At 63.6% G+C, this 15,190-nt stretch overlaps 1 protein-coding gene across 1 annotated transcript; it reads right to left on the minus strand.

The window, feature by feature from the left end:
- Positions 1-1,518: 1,518 nt before the first annotated feature.
- LOC141478654 (dual specificity tyrosine-phosphorylation-regulated kinase 1B-like) lies at positions 1,519-14,608 on the minus strand (the record flags this gene model as incomplete). Its single annotated transcript, XM_074167654.1, is given in 7 exon segments — positions 1,519-1,593; positions 2,664-2,773; positions 5,752-6,055; positions 7,498-7,638; positions 11,768-11,914; positions 14,321-14,506; positions 14,508-14,608. Coding segments are annotated over 7 exon segments (1,064 nt in total), but the record flags the coding sequence as incomplete, so codon positions are not given.
- Positions 14,609-15,190: the final 582 nt, after the last annotated feature.

The following is a 15,190-nucleotide window of genomic DNA, read 5'->3' on the forward strand; positions in this document are numbered from 1 at the left end:
GATCCCCCCCCATCCCTTATAGCCCCCCCCCCCCCCCCCACCGCAGGGAGGGGACTCGCGGGCGCCGCCGTCACCAGTTTATTCAGCGCCCCCCCCCCCCCCCCCCCCCTCCGCGGGGGGGGTGGGGGGCACCCATGGGAGGAGGAGGGGGGGGCACCCAGAGGAGGGGGGGGGGCACCCATGGCGGGGGCGGGAGGGGGAGGGGCAGCACCTATTGGGGGGGGGGGGAGGGGGGGGCACCCTCTTTGGTACAATGAATTAATGACAATAAACAGCCCGGGGGGGGGCGACCCCACCCCCCCCCCCCAGCCACCCCACCCCCCCCCCGCATCATGGGTGCCCCCCCCCCCCTGCATCATGGGTGCCCCCCCGCAATGGGTGCCCCCCCATAGAGCTTCGGGGGGTGGGGGGGAGTTTGGGGGGGGCTGAGAACCCTCCCATTCCCCCTCCCCCCCCCCCCCCCCCAAAATGGTACAGGAGGGGATGGGTGCCCCCCCCCCCCCCAAAAAGGGCTGGGTGCTCCCCCCCCAAGAGGTGGGTGCCCCCCCCCAAAATGGTTGCCCCCCCCTCCCAAAATAACGGGGTGCCCCCCCCAGAGGTGGGTGCCCCCCCCCCCAAGAGGCGGGTGTCCCCTCAAATGGGTGCCCCCCCCCTCCCAAAATAACGGGGTGCCCCCCCTCCTCCAAAAGAACTGCCCCCTCCCCCCCCCCCATTTTTGGGCCGGCCGTGTCCCCCCCCCCGCAATAATTAATAATAATTAATAATAACAATAATAATAATATATAAAGCGCCGCTCCGGGGGGGGGGGGGGGGGATGGGATGATGACGCCGCCCTCTCCCCCTCCCCCCCCCCCCCCCCCCCATTTCCCCGGGGGGGGGACACACACACACACACAAGGGGGGGGGGTGACAAAGTTGAGGGGGGGGGGGGGGGGGACACGGGACGTCAAGAGGTGGCGGCGGTACTTTGGGGGACGCCCCCCCCCAAAAGAGCCGAGTCCTCGTGATCGGGGCGTCCCCCGTAAATGGGGACCCCCCAAAATGGGGGGGGGCATTTTCCAAGGGGTGCCCAAGGGTGGCCCCCCCCCCCAGCCCCCGGCGTCGTCATCGTCATCGTCGTTGTGCCCCCCCCAACTCCTCCGGTGCCCCCCCCTCGAGTCCGGAATGTCCCCGTGGGGGGAGGACGAAGGGGTGACAGTCCTGGTGGTGACGAGGAGGAGGAGGAGGAGGAGGAGGAGGGGGGGGCGGTGGGGGGGGGAGGTGGAGGCGGGGGCGGGGGTGGTGGGGGAGGGGGGGGCCCCCCCCAAATCCATAGGGGTGGGGGGGGTGGGGGGGAACTGGGGGGGCCGCCGGCGGGTGGTGCTGGTGGTGCTGGTGATGCTGGTGGTGGTGGTGGTGGGGGGTGGTGGGGGTGGTGGGGCGGGGGGGGGCGTGGGAAAAGGGGGGGGGCCCTCCCCCTCCTCCTCCTCCTCCTCCTGGACCCCCCCCCGGGGGGGGTTTGGGGGGTCCCAAAGGGACGAAGGCGTCGGGGACGGTGACGGCGGTGGCCGGGTCCCCCAAAGGCCAAGGTCGGGGGGGTTGCGTTGGGGGGGCCTGTGGGGGGAGAGAGAGAAAGGAGTTAGAGGAGGGGGGGGGTGGTGGCCACCCAAGGTGTCCCCATGTCACCGTCACAGGGTCCCCAAGATGTTCCGGGGGGGGGGTGACACGTAGTTATGGGGTCTCCAAGGTCCCCACGTCATGGCCGTGGTGTCCCCAAGGTCCCCAAGTCATGGCCATGGGGTTCTCAAGAACTTCATGTTATGGCCGTGGTGTCCCCAAGGTCCCCATGTCACCGTCACAGGGTCCCCAAGATGTTCCGGAGGGGGGTGACACGTAGTTATGGGGGTCTCCAAGGTCCCCACGTCATGGCCGTGGTGTCCCCAAGGTCCCCATGTCACCGTCACAGGGTCCCCAAGATGTTCCGGAGGGGGGTGACACGTAGTTATGGGGTCTCCAAGGTCCCCACGTCATGGCCGTGGTGTCCCCCAAGGTCCCCAAGTCATGGCCATGGGGTTCTCAAGAACTTCATGTTATGGCCATGGTGTCCCCATCTCTTGGCCAATGGTCTCTGGTGTCCCCAAGGTCCATGTCCCCCTCCTGATGCCACTAGAGGGATCCCAAGGGTCCCAAAGGTGCACGTCTCCCACCCAGTGTCCCCAAGGTCCCCATCTCTTGGCCAATGGTCTCTGGTGTCCCCAAGGTCCATGTCTCCCACCTGGTGTCACTAGAGGGATCCTGATGGTCCCCAAGGTCCATGTCCCCCACCCAGTGTCCCCAACGTCCTTATCTCCCACCCCCTGGGACCAGGCTGTCCCCAAGGCCCATATCACCCTCCTTGGTGTCCCCAAGGTCCATGTCCTCCACCCAGTGTCCCCATCTCATGGCCAATGGTCTTTGGTGTCCCCAAGGTCCATGTCTCCCACCCATCATGACCATGAGGTCCCCAAGGTCCATGTCCCCCTCCTGGTGTCACTAGAGGGATCTTGACGGTCCCCAAAGTCCATGTCCCCCACCCAGCATCCCCAAGGTCCATATCTCCCACCCCCCGCCACCAGGTTGTCCCCAAGCTCCATGGCTGTCCCCGGGGGTGGTTGGGGACACCCCGAGGTGCCACCAGGAGGTACCTGGGGACTCTGCATCTCGTAGTCGGTGGGTGGGGGACCCGCGGGGGGGCCCAGGTAGCGGTTGCTGTAGCGGTAGCTGCGGTTGTCATTGGAGGAGCCGCTGGAACCACCTGCCAGGGGACAACGGGGACATCAGCGGGGGTGGCACCTGACCAGAAGGTCCCCAAGGGGACCAGGGTGGTGGTGGCCCCAGGAGATGTCACCAGGGAGCTGGAGTCGTGGGGGGGGTTTCAAGTGGTGGTGGTGGTGGCCCCAGATGTCACCTGGTGGGGACATGGAGGGACGGGACCAGGTTGGGTGGTGGCCCCAGGAGATGTCACCCAGGGAGCTGCATGGGGACCAGAGAGAGTCGTGGTGGGGTTTCAAGTGGTGGTGGTGGTGGCCCCACATGTCACCTGGTGGGACACGGAGGGATGGGACCAGAGTCACGGTGGTGGCCCCAGGAGATGTCACCCAACAGGATACGGAGGGACAGGACCAGGGGTGGTGGTGGCCCCAGGAGATGTCACCCAGGGAGCTGGATGGGGACCAGAGAGAGTCGTGGTGGGGTTTCAAGTGGTGGTGGTGGTGGCCCCACATGTCACCTGGTGGGACATGGAGGGATGGGACCAGGTTGGGTGGTGGCCCCAGATGTCACCTGGTGGGACACGGAGCGACAGGAGCAGGAGTGGTGGTAGCCCCAGGAGATGTCACCCAACAGGACATGAAGGGACAGGACCAGGTTGGGTGGTGGTGGCCCCAGGAGATGTCACCTGGTGGGACACGGAGGGACAGGAGCAGGAGTGGTGGTAGCCCCAGGAGATGTCACCCAACAGGACATGGAGCCTGGAGCACCAGGTTGGGTGGTGGCCTCTGGAGATGTCACCTGGTGGGACATGGAGGAACAGGGATGGGACAGGACCAGGTTGGGTGGTGGCCTCTGGAGATGTCACCTGGTGGGACATGGAGGAACAGGGATGGGACAGGACCAGGTTGGGTGGTGGCCTCTGGAGATGTCACCTGGTGGGACATGGAGGAACAGGTATGGGACAGGACCAGGTTGGGTGGTGGCCGCTAGAGATGTCACCTGGTGGGACAGGACCAGGGGTGGTGGCCTCTGGAGATGTCACCTGGTGGGACATGGAGGGAAATGGAGGGACATGACCAGGGGTGGTGGTGGTCCAGATGTCACCTGGTGGGACATGGAGAGACAGGGATGGGACAGGACCAGGGGAGGTGGTGGCCTTGGAAGCCACCATCCAGCAGGACATGGAGCCTGGCGGGACAGGGACACACCTGGGACAGGACACACCAAGCCCCATGACCACCTTTGGGGCCACCACCATGACCCACAACCCCAATCTCCATCCAAACCCAGTAGCCCGGGGCCGGAATTGGTAGCCCAACCTGAACTGGAGATAGAACTGGTGGTTCTCCATGGTGGGACTGGTCACGATGGAATGTGATGGACCCCCATGATGACATTTGGGGCCACCACCATGACCCACAACCCCAATCTCCATCCAAACCCAGTAGCCCAGTGCTAGACTTGGTGGCCCAACCCAACTGGAGATGGAACTGGTGGTACTGGTGGTTCTTCATGATGGTACTGGTCAAGGTGGGATGGGATGGAGCCCCACAACCACCTTTGGGGCCACCACCATGACCCACAACCCCAATCCCCACCCAAATCCAGTAGCCCAGGGCTGGGCTTGGTGGCCCAACCCAACTGGAGATGGAACTGGTGGTTCTCCATGGTGGGACTGGTCAAGCTGGAATGTGATGGACCCCCATGATGACATTTGGGGCCACCACCATGACCCACAATCCCAAAACCCATCAAAGACCAGTAGCCCGGGGCTGGAGTTGGTGGCCCAACCTGAACTGGAGATGGAACTGGTGGTACTGGTGGGTCTCCATGATGGAACTGGTAGAGATGGAACCAGACCAAGCCCCGTGGAGATGTCTGGGGCCGCCACCATGACCCACAACCCCAATCTCCATCCAAACCCAGTAGCCCGGGGCCGGAGTTGGTAGCCCAACCTGAACTGGAGATGGAACTGGTCAAGCTGGAATGTGATGGACCCCCATGATGACATTTGGGGCCACCACCATGACCCACAACCCCAATCTCCATCCAAACCCAGTAGCCCAGTGCTAGACTTGGTGGCCCAACCCAACTGGAGATGGAACTGGTGGTACTGGTGGTTCTTCATGATGGTACTGGTCAAGGTGGGATGGGATGGAGCCCCACAACCACCTTTGGGGCCACCACCATGACCCACAACCCCAATCCCCACCCAAATCCAGTAGCCCAGGGCTGGGCTTGGTGGCCCAACCCAACTGGAGATGGAACTGGTGGTTCTCCATGGTGGGACTGGTCAAGCTGGAATGTGATGGACCCCCATGATGACATTTGGGGCCACCACCATGACCCACAATCCCAAAACCCATCAAAGACCAGTAGCCCGGGGCTGGAGTTGGTGGCCCAACCTGAACTGGAGATGGAACTGGTGGTACTGGTGGGTCTCCATGATGGAACTGGTAGAGATGGAACCAGACCAAGCCCCGTGGAGATGTCTGGGGCCACCACCATGACCCACAACCCCAATCTCCATCCAAACCCAGTAGCCCGGGGCCGGAGTTGGTAGCCCAACCTGAACTGGAGATGGAACTGGTCACGCTGGAATGTGATGGACCCCCATGATGACATTTGGGGCCACCACCATGACCCACAACCCCAAAACCCCATCAAGACCCAGTAGCCCAGTGCTGGACTTGGTGGCCCAACCCAACTGGAGATGGAACTGGTGGTACTGGTGGTTCTTCATGATGGTACTGGTCAAGGTGGGATGGGATGGAGCCCCACAACTACCTTTGGGGCCACCACCATGACCCACAACCCCAATCCCCACCCAAACCCAGTAGCCCGGGGCCGGAATTGGTAGCCCAACCTGAACTGGAGATGGAACTGGTGGTTCTCCATGGTGGGACTGGTCAAGCTGGAATGTGATGGACCCCCATGATGACATTTGGGGCCACCACCATGACCCACAATCCCAAAACCCATCAAAGACCAGTAGCCCGGGGTCGGAATTGGTAGCCCAACCTGAACTGGAGATGGAACTGGTGGTACTGGTGCTGTGGCTGTGCTCCATGGCGGGACTGGTGGAGGTGCTGTTACTGGTGTTGGTGCCCTCGTCACTGGTTTTCTTGAAGAAGTTGTGCTGGAGGGCGTAGAAGGGGGTGATGCGGCTCCGGGGCTCGTAGTCCAACATCCGCAGGACCAGGTCCTTGAACTTGAGGTAGTCCGAGGGGGCGTGGCCTTGCTCCCCCGCCCGGCGGCCACCGGGGCCACCGCTCTCCACCCCCAGCACCTCGTGCAGCCGCCGCGTCCCCGGCACCTTGTACTCCTGGGGGGGGGGGGTGGGGAGGGACACACTGGGGTTACTGGGGCATACTGGGAGGAGATAAAGGGGTACTGGGGCATACTGGGAGGCACTGGAGGGGCTACTGGGGCATACTGGAAGGACATAAAGGGGTACTGGGATATACTGGGAGGCCCTGGGAGGCACTGCAGGGGCTACTGGGCCATACTGGGAGGATCTAAAGGGGTACTGGGGCATACTGGGAGGACATAAAGGGGTACTGGGATATACTGGGAGGCCCTCGGAGGCACTGCAGGGGCTACTGGGCCATACTGGGAGGAGATAAAGGGGTACTGGGCCATACTGGGAGGATCTAAAGGGGTACTGGGGCATACTGGGAGGAGATAAAGGGGTACTGGGGCATACTGGGAGGCACTGGGAGGCACTGGAGGGGTTACTGGGGCATACTGGGAGGAGATAAAGGGGTACTGGGGCATACTGGGAGGTTCTCAAGGTCTTCTGGACCACACTGTGCGGTTCTGAAGGGCTACGGGCCGTACTGGTCTATACTGGGAGGACCTGAAGGCCAACTGGGCCATACTGGGAGGCACTGGGATGAACTGGAGGGGCACTGGGACATGCTGGGAGGCACCAAGGAGCAACTGGGTGGACCTTGGGAGGTTCTGAAGGTCTCTTGGTCCCTAACTGGGAGGTCCTAATGGGCTACTGGGCCATACTGGTCTATACTGGGAGGACCTGAAGGCCAACTGGGCCATACTGGGAGGCACTGGGATGGACCTCAGAGCCATTGGGAGGTGCTGGGAGGCACCAAGGACCAATGGGTGGACCTTGGAAGGTTCTCAAGATCTTCTGGACCACACCGGGCAGTTCTGAAGGGCTACTGGGCCATACTGGTCTATACTGGGAGGACCTGAAGGCCAACTGGGCCATACTGGGAGGCACTGGGATGAACTGGAGGGGCACTGGGACATGCTGGGAGGCACCAAGGAGCAACTGGGTGGACCTTGGGAGGTTCTGAAGGTCTCCTGGTCCCTACTGGGAGGTCCTAATGGGCTACTGGGCCACACTGGGATGCTCTGAAAGACTACTGGGCCATACTGGGATGTTCTAAAGGGCAAATGGGCCATACTGGGAGGCACTGGGATGAACTGGAGGGGCACTGGGATATGCTGGGAGCCATCAAGGAGCAATGGGTGGACCTTGGGAGGTTCTCAAGATCTTCTGGACCATATCAGGAGGTTCTGAAGGGCTACTGGGCCGTACTGGTCTATACTGGGAGGACCTGAAGGCCAACTGGGCCATACTGGGAGGCACTGGGATGGACCTCAGAGCCATTGGGAGGTGCTGGGAGCCACCAAGGACCAACGGGTGAACCTTGGGAGGTTCTGAAGGTCTTCTGGTCCCCTACCGGGAGGTTCCCCCAAGGCCTTATACTGGTCCATACTGGTCTATACTGGGCCGCTCACCTTCTTGCTCTCCTTGTTCCTCTTGAGGGCCCATCCCCCTTCCGGAAGCTTCTCGAAGTATTTCCGGGCTTTGGGGGCCTGCTCCAACATGTGGGGGGGGGGCAACCCCAGCACCTCCACGATGCGGTTCATCTGGTCGGCCTTGGGGACAAGGGAGGGGACATCAGGGTCCCCGAGGCCACCCTTGATGTCCCCAAGGCCACCACCAACCCCCCACCCCCCACCACCGCTGTCCCCGAGGCCACCAACCACCTGGGGAATGAGGGAACAGGAAAGGGGACGTGGCAGCCTTGATGCCACCACGGTGGTCCTCGAGGTGGCTTGGGGATGCAGATGTCCCCAAGGCCACCCTTGATGTCCCCAAGGCCACCAGTGATGCCCCAAGGCCACCAGTGATGTCCATGGTGTCCCCGAAGCCACCAACCACTTGGGGAACGGGGGAAGAGGAAAGGGGATGTGGCAGCCTTGATGCCACCACGGTGGTCCTCGAGGTGGCTTGAGGACACAGATGTCCCCAAGGCCACCAGTGATGTCCCCAAGGCCACCACTGATGTCCCTGAGGCCACCAACCACCTGGGGAATGGAGGAAGAGGAAAGGGGACGTGGCAGCCTTGATGCCACCACGGTGGTCCTCGAGGTGGTTTGGGGACACAGATGTCCCCAAGGCCACCCTTGATGTCCCCAAGGCCACCGCGGACCTGACCAGGTCACCCTTGATGTCCCCAAGGCCACCACTGATGTCCCCGAGGCCACCAACCACCTGGGGAATGAGGGAAGAGGAAAGGGGACGTGGCAGCCTTGATGCCACCACGGTGGTCCTCGAGGTGGCTTGGGGATGCAGATGTCCCCAAGGCCACCCTTGATGTCCCCAAGGCCACCAGTGATGCCCCAAGGCCACCAGTGATGTCCATGGTGTCCCCGAAGCCACCAACCACTTGGGGAACGGGGGAAGAGGAAAGGGGATGAGGCAGCCTTGATGCCACCACTGTGGTCCTCGAGGTGGCTTGAGGACACAGATGTCCCCAAGGCCACCAGTGATGCCCCAAGGCCACCCTTGATGTCCCCGAGGCCACCAACCACCTGGGGAACGAGGGAACAAGAAAGGGGATGTAGCAGCCTTGATGCCACCACGGTGGTCCTCGAGGTGGCTTGAGGACACAGATGTCCCCAAGGCCACCAGTGATGTCCCCAAGGCCACCCTTGATGTCCCCGAGGCCACCAACCACCTGGGGAACGGGGGAAGAGGAAAGGGGATGTGGCAGCCTTGATGCCACCACGGTGGTCCTCGAGGTGGCTTGGGGATGCAGATGTCCCCAAGGCCACCTGTGATGTCCCCAAGGCCACCCTTGATGTCCCCGAGGCCACCAACCACCTGGGGAACGAGGGAACAGGAAAGGGGATGTAGCAGCCTTGATGCCACCACGGTGGTCCTTGAGGTGGCTTGAGGACACAGATGTCCCCAAGGCCACCAGTGATGTCCCCAAGGCCACCACTGATGTCCCCGAGGCCACCAACCACCTGGGGAACGAGGGAACAGGAAAGGGGACGTAGCAGCCTTGATGCCACCACGGTGGTCCTCGAGGTGGCTTGGGGACACAGATGTCCCCAAGGCCACCAGTGATGTCCCCAAGGCCACCACTGATGTCGCCAAGGCCACCACTGATGTCCCTGAGGCCACCAACCACCTGGGGAATGGGGGAAGAGGAAAGGGGACATGCCAGCCTTGATGCCACCATGGTGGTCCTCGAGGTGGCTTGGGGACACAGATGTCCCCAAGGCCACCAGTGATGTCCCAAGGCCACCTCGGACCTGACCAGGTCACCCTTGATGTCCCCAAGGCCACCAGTGAAGTCCATGGTGTCCCCAAGGCCACACAAGCACTTGGAAATGGAGGAAGAGGAAAGGGGACGTGGCAGCCTTGATGCCACCACGGTGGTCCTCGAGGTGGCTTGGGGACACAGATGTCCCCAAGGCCACCAGTGATGTCCCCAAGGCCACCTTGGACCTGACCAGGTCATCCTTGATGTCCCCAAGGCCACCACTGATGTCCTTGAGGCCACCAACCACCTGGGGAATGAGGGAAGAGGAAAGGGGATGTGGCAGCCTTGACGCCACCATGGTGGTCCTCGAGGTGGCTTGGGGACACAGATGTCCCCAAGGCCACCCTTGATGTCCCCAAGGCCACCTCAGACCTGACCAGGTCACCCCTGATGTCCCCAAGGCCACCAGTGAAGTCCATGGTGTCCCCAAGGCCACACAAGCACTTGGAAATGGAGGAAGAGGAAAGGGGATGTGGCAGCCTTGATGCCACCACGGTGGTCCTCGAGGTGGCTTGGGGACACAGATGTCCCCAAGGCCACCCTTGATGTCCCCAAGGCCACCATTATTGTCCCCAAGGTCACCCTGGCCTTGTCAGGATGTCCCCAGGGTCCCCAAGGCCACCTTGACCCCATTGGGGACATCTCCGGGGTCCCCAAAGCCACCTTGGCCTTGACAGGGATGTCCCCAAGGTCCCCAAGGCCATCTCCAACCTGCCAGAGACATCGTTGATGACACTGAGGCCACCTTGGCCCTACCAGAGGTGTCCCCAAGGCCACCTGTGATGTCCATGGGGTCCCTAAGGCCACCATGACCCCGTTGTGGGGGTCCCCAAGGCCACTTTGACCCCGTTGGGGACATCTCAAGAGTCCCCAAGGCCACCACGACCCCGTTGGGGATGCCCCCAAAGTCCCCAAGGCCAACTCAACCCTGTTGGGGATGTCCCCAAGGTCCCCAAGGCCACCTCGACCCAGTTGGGGACATCTCCAGGGTCCCTAAGGCCACCACAACCCCACTGGGGGGTCCCCAAGGCCACCATGACCCCACTGGGGACATCTCCAGGGTCCCCAAGGCCACCTTGACCTAGTTGGGGGGGTCCCCAAGGCCACCTCGACCCCATTGGGGACACCTCCAGGGTCCCTAAGGCCACCACGACCCCGTTGGGGACATCTCAAGGGTCCCCAAGGCCACCACGACCCCGTTGGGGATGTCCCCAAGATCCCCAAGGCCACCCTGACCCCGTTGGGGGGGTCCCCAAGGCCACCTTGACCCAGCTGGGGACATCTCCAGGGTCCCCAAGGCCACCTTGACCCAGTTGGGGGGGGCCCAAGGTCCCCAAGGCTACCACGACCCCGTTGGGGACATCTCCAGGGTCCCTAAGGCCACCACCACCCCATTGGGGATGTCCCCAAGGTCCCCAAAGCCACCTCAACCCTGTTGGGGACATCTTCAGGGTCCCTAAGGCCACCACGACCCCGTTGGGGGGGGGTCCCCAAGGCCACCTTGACCCAGTTGGGGGGGCCCCAAGGTCCCCAAGGCCACCTCGACCCCATTGGGGCTCCCTATTGTTCCTCTCTCCCAGGTCTGGGCCCTGCCCCAAGCCCCGCCCCTCACCCCAGGCCACGCCCCCTCACCCCAAGACCCCGCCCCCTCCTCCAGGAGGCCACGCCCCTTCCCCCAAGCCCCGCCTACCCCATTGGAACCACTGAAGGGGGGGCTCCCGTGTGCTCATCTCCCCCCAGGTCTGGCCCCGCCTCCCCCAAAACAAGCCACGCCCCCTCTCCCAGGACACGCCCCCCCCAACCAAGAGGCCACGCCCCTTCCCCAAGCCCCGCCCACCCCATTGGAACCACTAAGAGGGGTTTGCAGGTATATAACACCCCCACATCCAACCCCACCTCCCCCAACACAAGCCACGCCTCTCACTCCAGACCACGCCCCCTCACTCCCAGACACCGCCCCCTTCTCCAGGAGCCACGCCCCTTATCCCAAGCCCTGCCCACCCCATCGGAACAACTGAAGGGGGGGCTCCCGTGTGCTCATCTCCCCATCTCCCCCCAGATCCGACCCCGCCTCCCCCCAAACAAGCCCCGCCCCCCCTCACCACAGGCCACGCCCCCTCATCCAGAAGGCCACGCCCCTTATCCCAAGCCCCGCCCACCCCATTGGAACCACTGAAGGGGGGGCTCCCGTGTGCTCATCTCCCCATCTCCCCCCAGATCCGACCCCGCCTCCCCCAAAACAAGCCACGCCCCTCACCACAGGCCACACCCCCTCCTCCAGGAGGCCACGCCCCTTATCCCAAGCCCCGCCCACCCCATTGGAACCACTGAAGGGGGGGCTCCCGTGTGCTCATCTCCCCATCTCCCCCCAGATCCGACCCCGCCTCCCCCCAAACAAGCCACGCCCCCTCTCCCTGGCCACGCCCCCTCCTCCAGGAGGCCCCTCCCACCTCGTTGGCGCCGCTGAAGAGGGGCTCTCCCGTGTGCATCTCCACCAGGATGCAGCCCAGGGACCACATGTCGATGGCCAGGTCGTAGGGCAGCCCCAGCAGCACCTCGGGGGAGCGGTAGAAGCGGCTCTGGATGTACTGGTAGATCTGGGGAGAATGGGGGGGGAGGGGGGCGGGGCTTCAGGCCTAGGGGGCGGGGCCACGCCGGGTGGGGGTGGGGCCATATCGCCCGGGGGCGGGGCTTAACTCCTGGGGGGTGTGTGGGAGAGCCTTTATAGGTGATAGGAGGGGGTCTGTGGCTTTAAAAAGGGGCGGGGTGGTTGTCCAGGGGGGCGTGGCTACAGCCAAGGGGCGTGGCTTTCATCCAAGGGGGCGTGGCTTCACCTAAGGGGGTGTGGCTTAGCTCCCAGGGGGGTGCAAGAGCCCTTATGGGGGATAGAAGAACACCTGTGGCTTTAAAAGGGGGCGGGGCTACACCTAAAGGGGGCGTGGTTTCATCTAAGGGGGCGTGGCCAAATCAAGGGGGCGTGGCCAAATCAAGGGGGCGTGGCTTAGTACCTGGGCAGGGTGGGAGAGCCCTTATGGGAGATAGGAGTGGGTCTGTGGCTTTAAAAAGGGGCGGGGTGATTACCCAAGGGGGCGTGGCTACAGCCAATGGGGCGGAGCCAAGGCAGGGGGTGTGTCATGAAAACCTGGGGGCGTGGCCTAGCCATTTGGGGGCGGGGCCTATATCTTAAATGGGCAGGGCTTAGTGGTCCACAGCCCCCAAAGGTGCCTTGGGGGGGGGTCAGCATCCCGGGGGCGGGGCTTAGACCAGAGGGGGAGGGGTTTATCCCTTTGTGGGCAGGGCCTAGACCTTTGGGGCGGGGCTTAGCCCTTCATGGGCGGGGCCTAGACCTTAAATGGGCAGGGCTTAGCGGTCCATAGCCCTAAATCCACCAAAGGAAGGACTCAGCATGCTGGGGGTGGGTCTTCCCAACCCTGGAGGCGGAGCCAAGTGGAGTAGGCGTGTCCCTATGACATGTGGGCGTGGCCTAGACCTTCGGGGACGTGGCCTAGACCTTAAGTGGGTGGGGCTTAGCGATCCACAGCCCCCAAAGGTGCCTTAGGGGGGGGCTCAGCATCCTGGGGGCGGGGCTTAGACTAGAGGGGGAGGGGCTTAGCCCTTCAGGGGCAGGGCCTAGACCTTTGGGGCAGGGCTTAGCCCTTCATGGGTGGGGCCTAGACCTTAAATGGGCGGGGCTTAGCGGTCCATAGCCCTAAATCCACCAAAGGAAGGACTCAGCATCCTGGGGGCGGGTCTTCCCGACCCTGGAGGCGGAGCCAAGTGGAGTGGGCGTGTCCCTATGACATGTGGGCGTGGCCTAGACCTTCGGGGGTGTGGCCTAGACCTTAAGGGGGCGGGGCTTAGTGGTCCACAGCCCCCAAAGGTGCCTTGGGAAGGACTCAGCATCCTGGGGGTGGGTCTTCCCAGCCCAGTAGGCGGAGCCAAGTGGGGTGGGCGTGTCCCTATGACATGTGGGCGTGGCCTAGACCTTCGGGGGCGTGGCCTAGACCTTAAGTGGGTGGGGCTTAGCGATCCACAGCCCCCAAAGGTGCCTTAGGGGGGGGCTCAGCATCCTGGGGGCGGGGCTTAGACCAGAGGGGGAGGGGCTTAGGCCTTTAGGGGCAGGGCCTAGACCTTTGGGGCAGGGCTTAGCCCTTCAGGGGCGGGGCCTAGACCTTAAATGGGCGGGGCTTAGCGGTCCATAGCCCTAAATCCACCAAAGGAAGGACTCAGCATCCTGGGGGCGGGTCTTCCCAACCCTGGAGGCGGAGCCAAGTGGGGGTGGGCGTGTCCCTATGACATGTGGGCATGGCCTAGACCTTCGGGGGTGTGGCCTAGACCTTAAGGGGGCGGGGCTTAGTGGTCCACAGCCCCCAAAGGTGCCTTGGGAAGGACTCAGCATCCTGGGGGCGGGTCTTCCCGGCCCAGTAGGTGGAGCCAAGTGGGGTGGGCGTGTCCCTATGACATGTGGGCGTGGCCTAGACCTTCGGGGGTGTGGCCTAGACCTTAAGGGGGCGGGGCTTAGTGGTCCACAGCCCCCAAAGGTGCCTTGGGAAGGACTCAGCATCCTGGGGGCGGGTCTTCCCGGCCCAGTAGGTGGAGCCAAGTGGGGTGGGCGTGTCCCTATGACATGTGGGCGTGGCCTAGACCTTCGGGGGTGTGGCCTAGACCTTAAGGGGGGCGGGGCTTAGTGGTCCACAGCCCTCAAAGGTGCCTTGGGAAGGACTCAGCATCCTGGGGGTGGGTCTTCCCGGCCCAGTAGGCGGAGCCAAGTGGGGTGGGCGTGTCCCTATGACATGTGGGCGTGGCCTAGACCTTCGGGGGTGTGGCCTAGACCTTAAGGGGGGCGGGGCTTAGTGGTCCACAGCCCCCAAAGGTGCCTTGGGAAGGACTCAGCATCCTGGGGGCGGGTCTTCCCGACCCTGGAGGCGGAGCCAAGTGGGGGTGGGCGTGTCAGTGGGCGTGTCCGTTCCCCCCCCCCTCCATCGATGCCCCGCCCCCCTCACCCGCTGGCCCAGCTGGCAGGAGCTGCCGAAGTCGACGATCTTGACGGCGGAGCGCTTGGGGTTGCAGAGGAGGATGTTCTCGGGCTTGAGGTCGCAGTGGATGATGCTGAGCTCGGGGGTGGCGAGGAAGAGGAGGGCGGCGCAGAGCTGCTGGGCGAACTTGCGGGTGAGGTTGAGGGAGACCCCCCCGGAAGTTGGTGTTGCGCAGGAGGTCGTAGAGGTTGTAGGAGAGGAGCTCGAAGGCCAGGCAGAGGTGGTTGCGGAACATGAAGTGGCGCTTGAGGTGCACTGGGGGGAGGGAGGTGGGGGGGAGATGAAAGTTAGGGGGTGGGAGGGGGTTTGGGGGGGTAAATAGGGGGCGAGGAGGGGGTTTGGGGGGGTAAATAGGAGGTGAGGAAGGAATTTGGGGGGGTAAATAGGGAGCGGGGGAGGGGATTTGGGGCGGTTGGGGGGGAATAGGGGGTAGGGAGGGGTTTGGGGTGCAAATAGGGGGTGGGGAGGGGGTTTGGGGGGGCAAATAGGGGGTGGGGAGGGGGGTCAGAGGGTGTTAGGGGGCAGTTAGGGGGTGGGGGGTGTTGGGGAGGCAATAAGGGGTGGGGAAGGGGGGTTGGGGGATTTGGGGGGGTAATAGGGGGTGGGAGGGGTTGGGGGGGGAATAGGGGGTGAGGAGGGGGGTCAGGGGCTCTTAGGGGGCAGTTAGGGGGTGGGAGGGGGTTGGGGGGGGCAATAAGGGGCAGGAAGGCCAGGCAGAGGTGGTTGCGGAACATGAAGTGGCGCTTGAGGTGCACTGGGGGGGAGGGAGGGAGGTGGGGGGAGATGAAAGTTAGGGGGTGGGGAGGGGGTTTGGGGGGTAAATAGGGGGCGAGGAGG

Source organism: Numenius arquata, unplaced genomic scaffold, assembly GCF_964106895.1.
Source record: "Numenius arquata unplaced genomic scaffold, bNumArq3.hap1.1 HAP1_SCAFFOLD_1573, whole genome shotgun sequence".
In the NCBI taxonomy this organism is placed as follows: Eukaryota; Metazoa; Chordata; class Aves; order Charadriiformes; family Scolopacidae; genus Numenius; species Numenius arquata.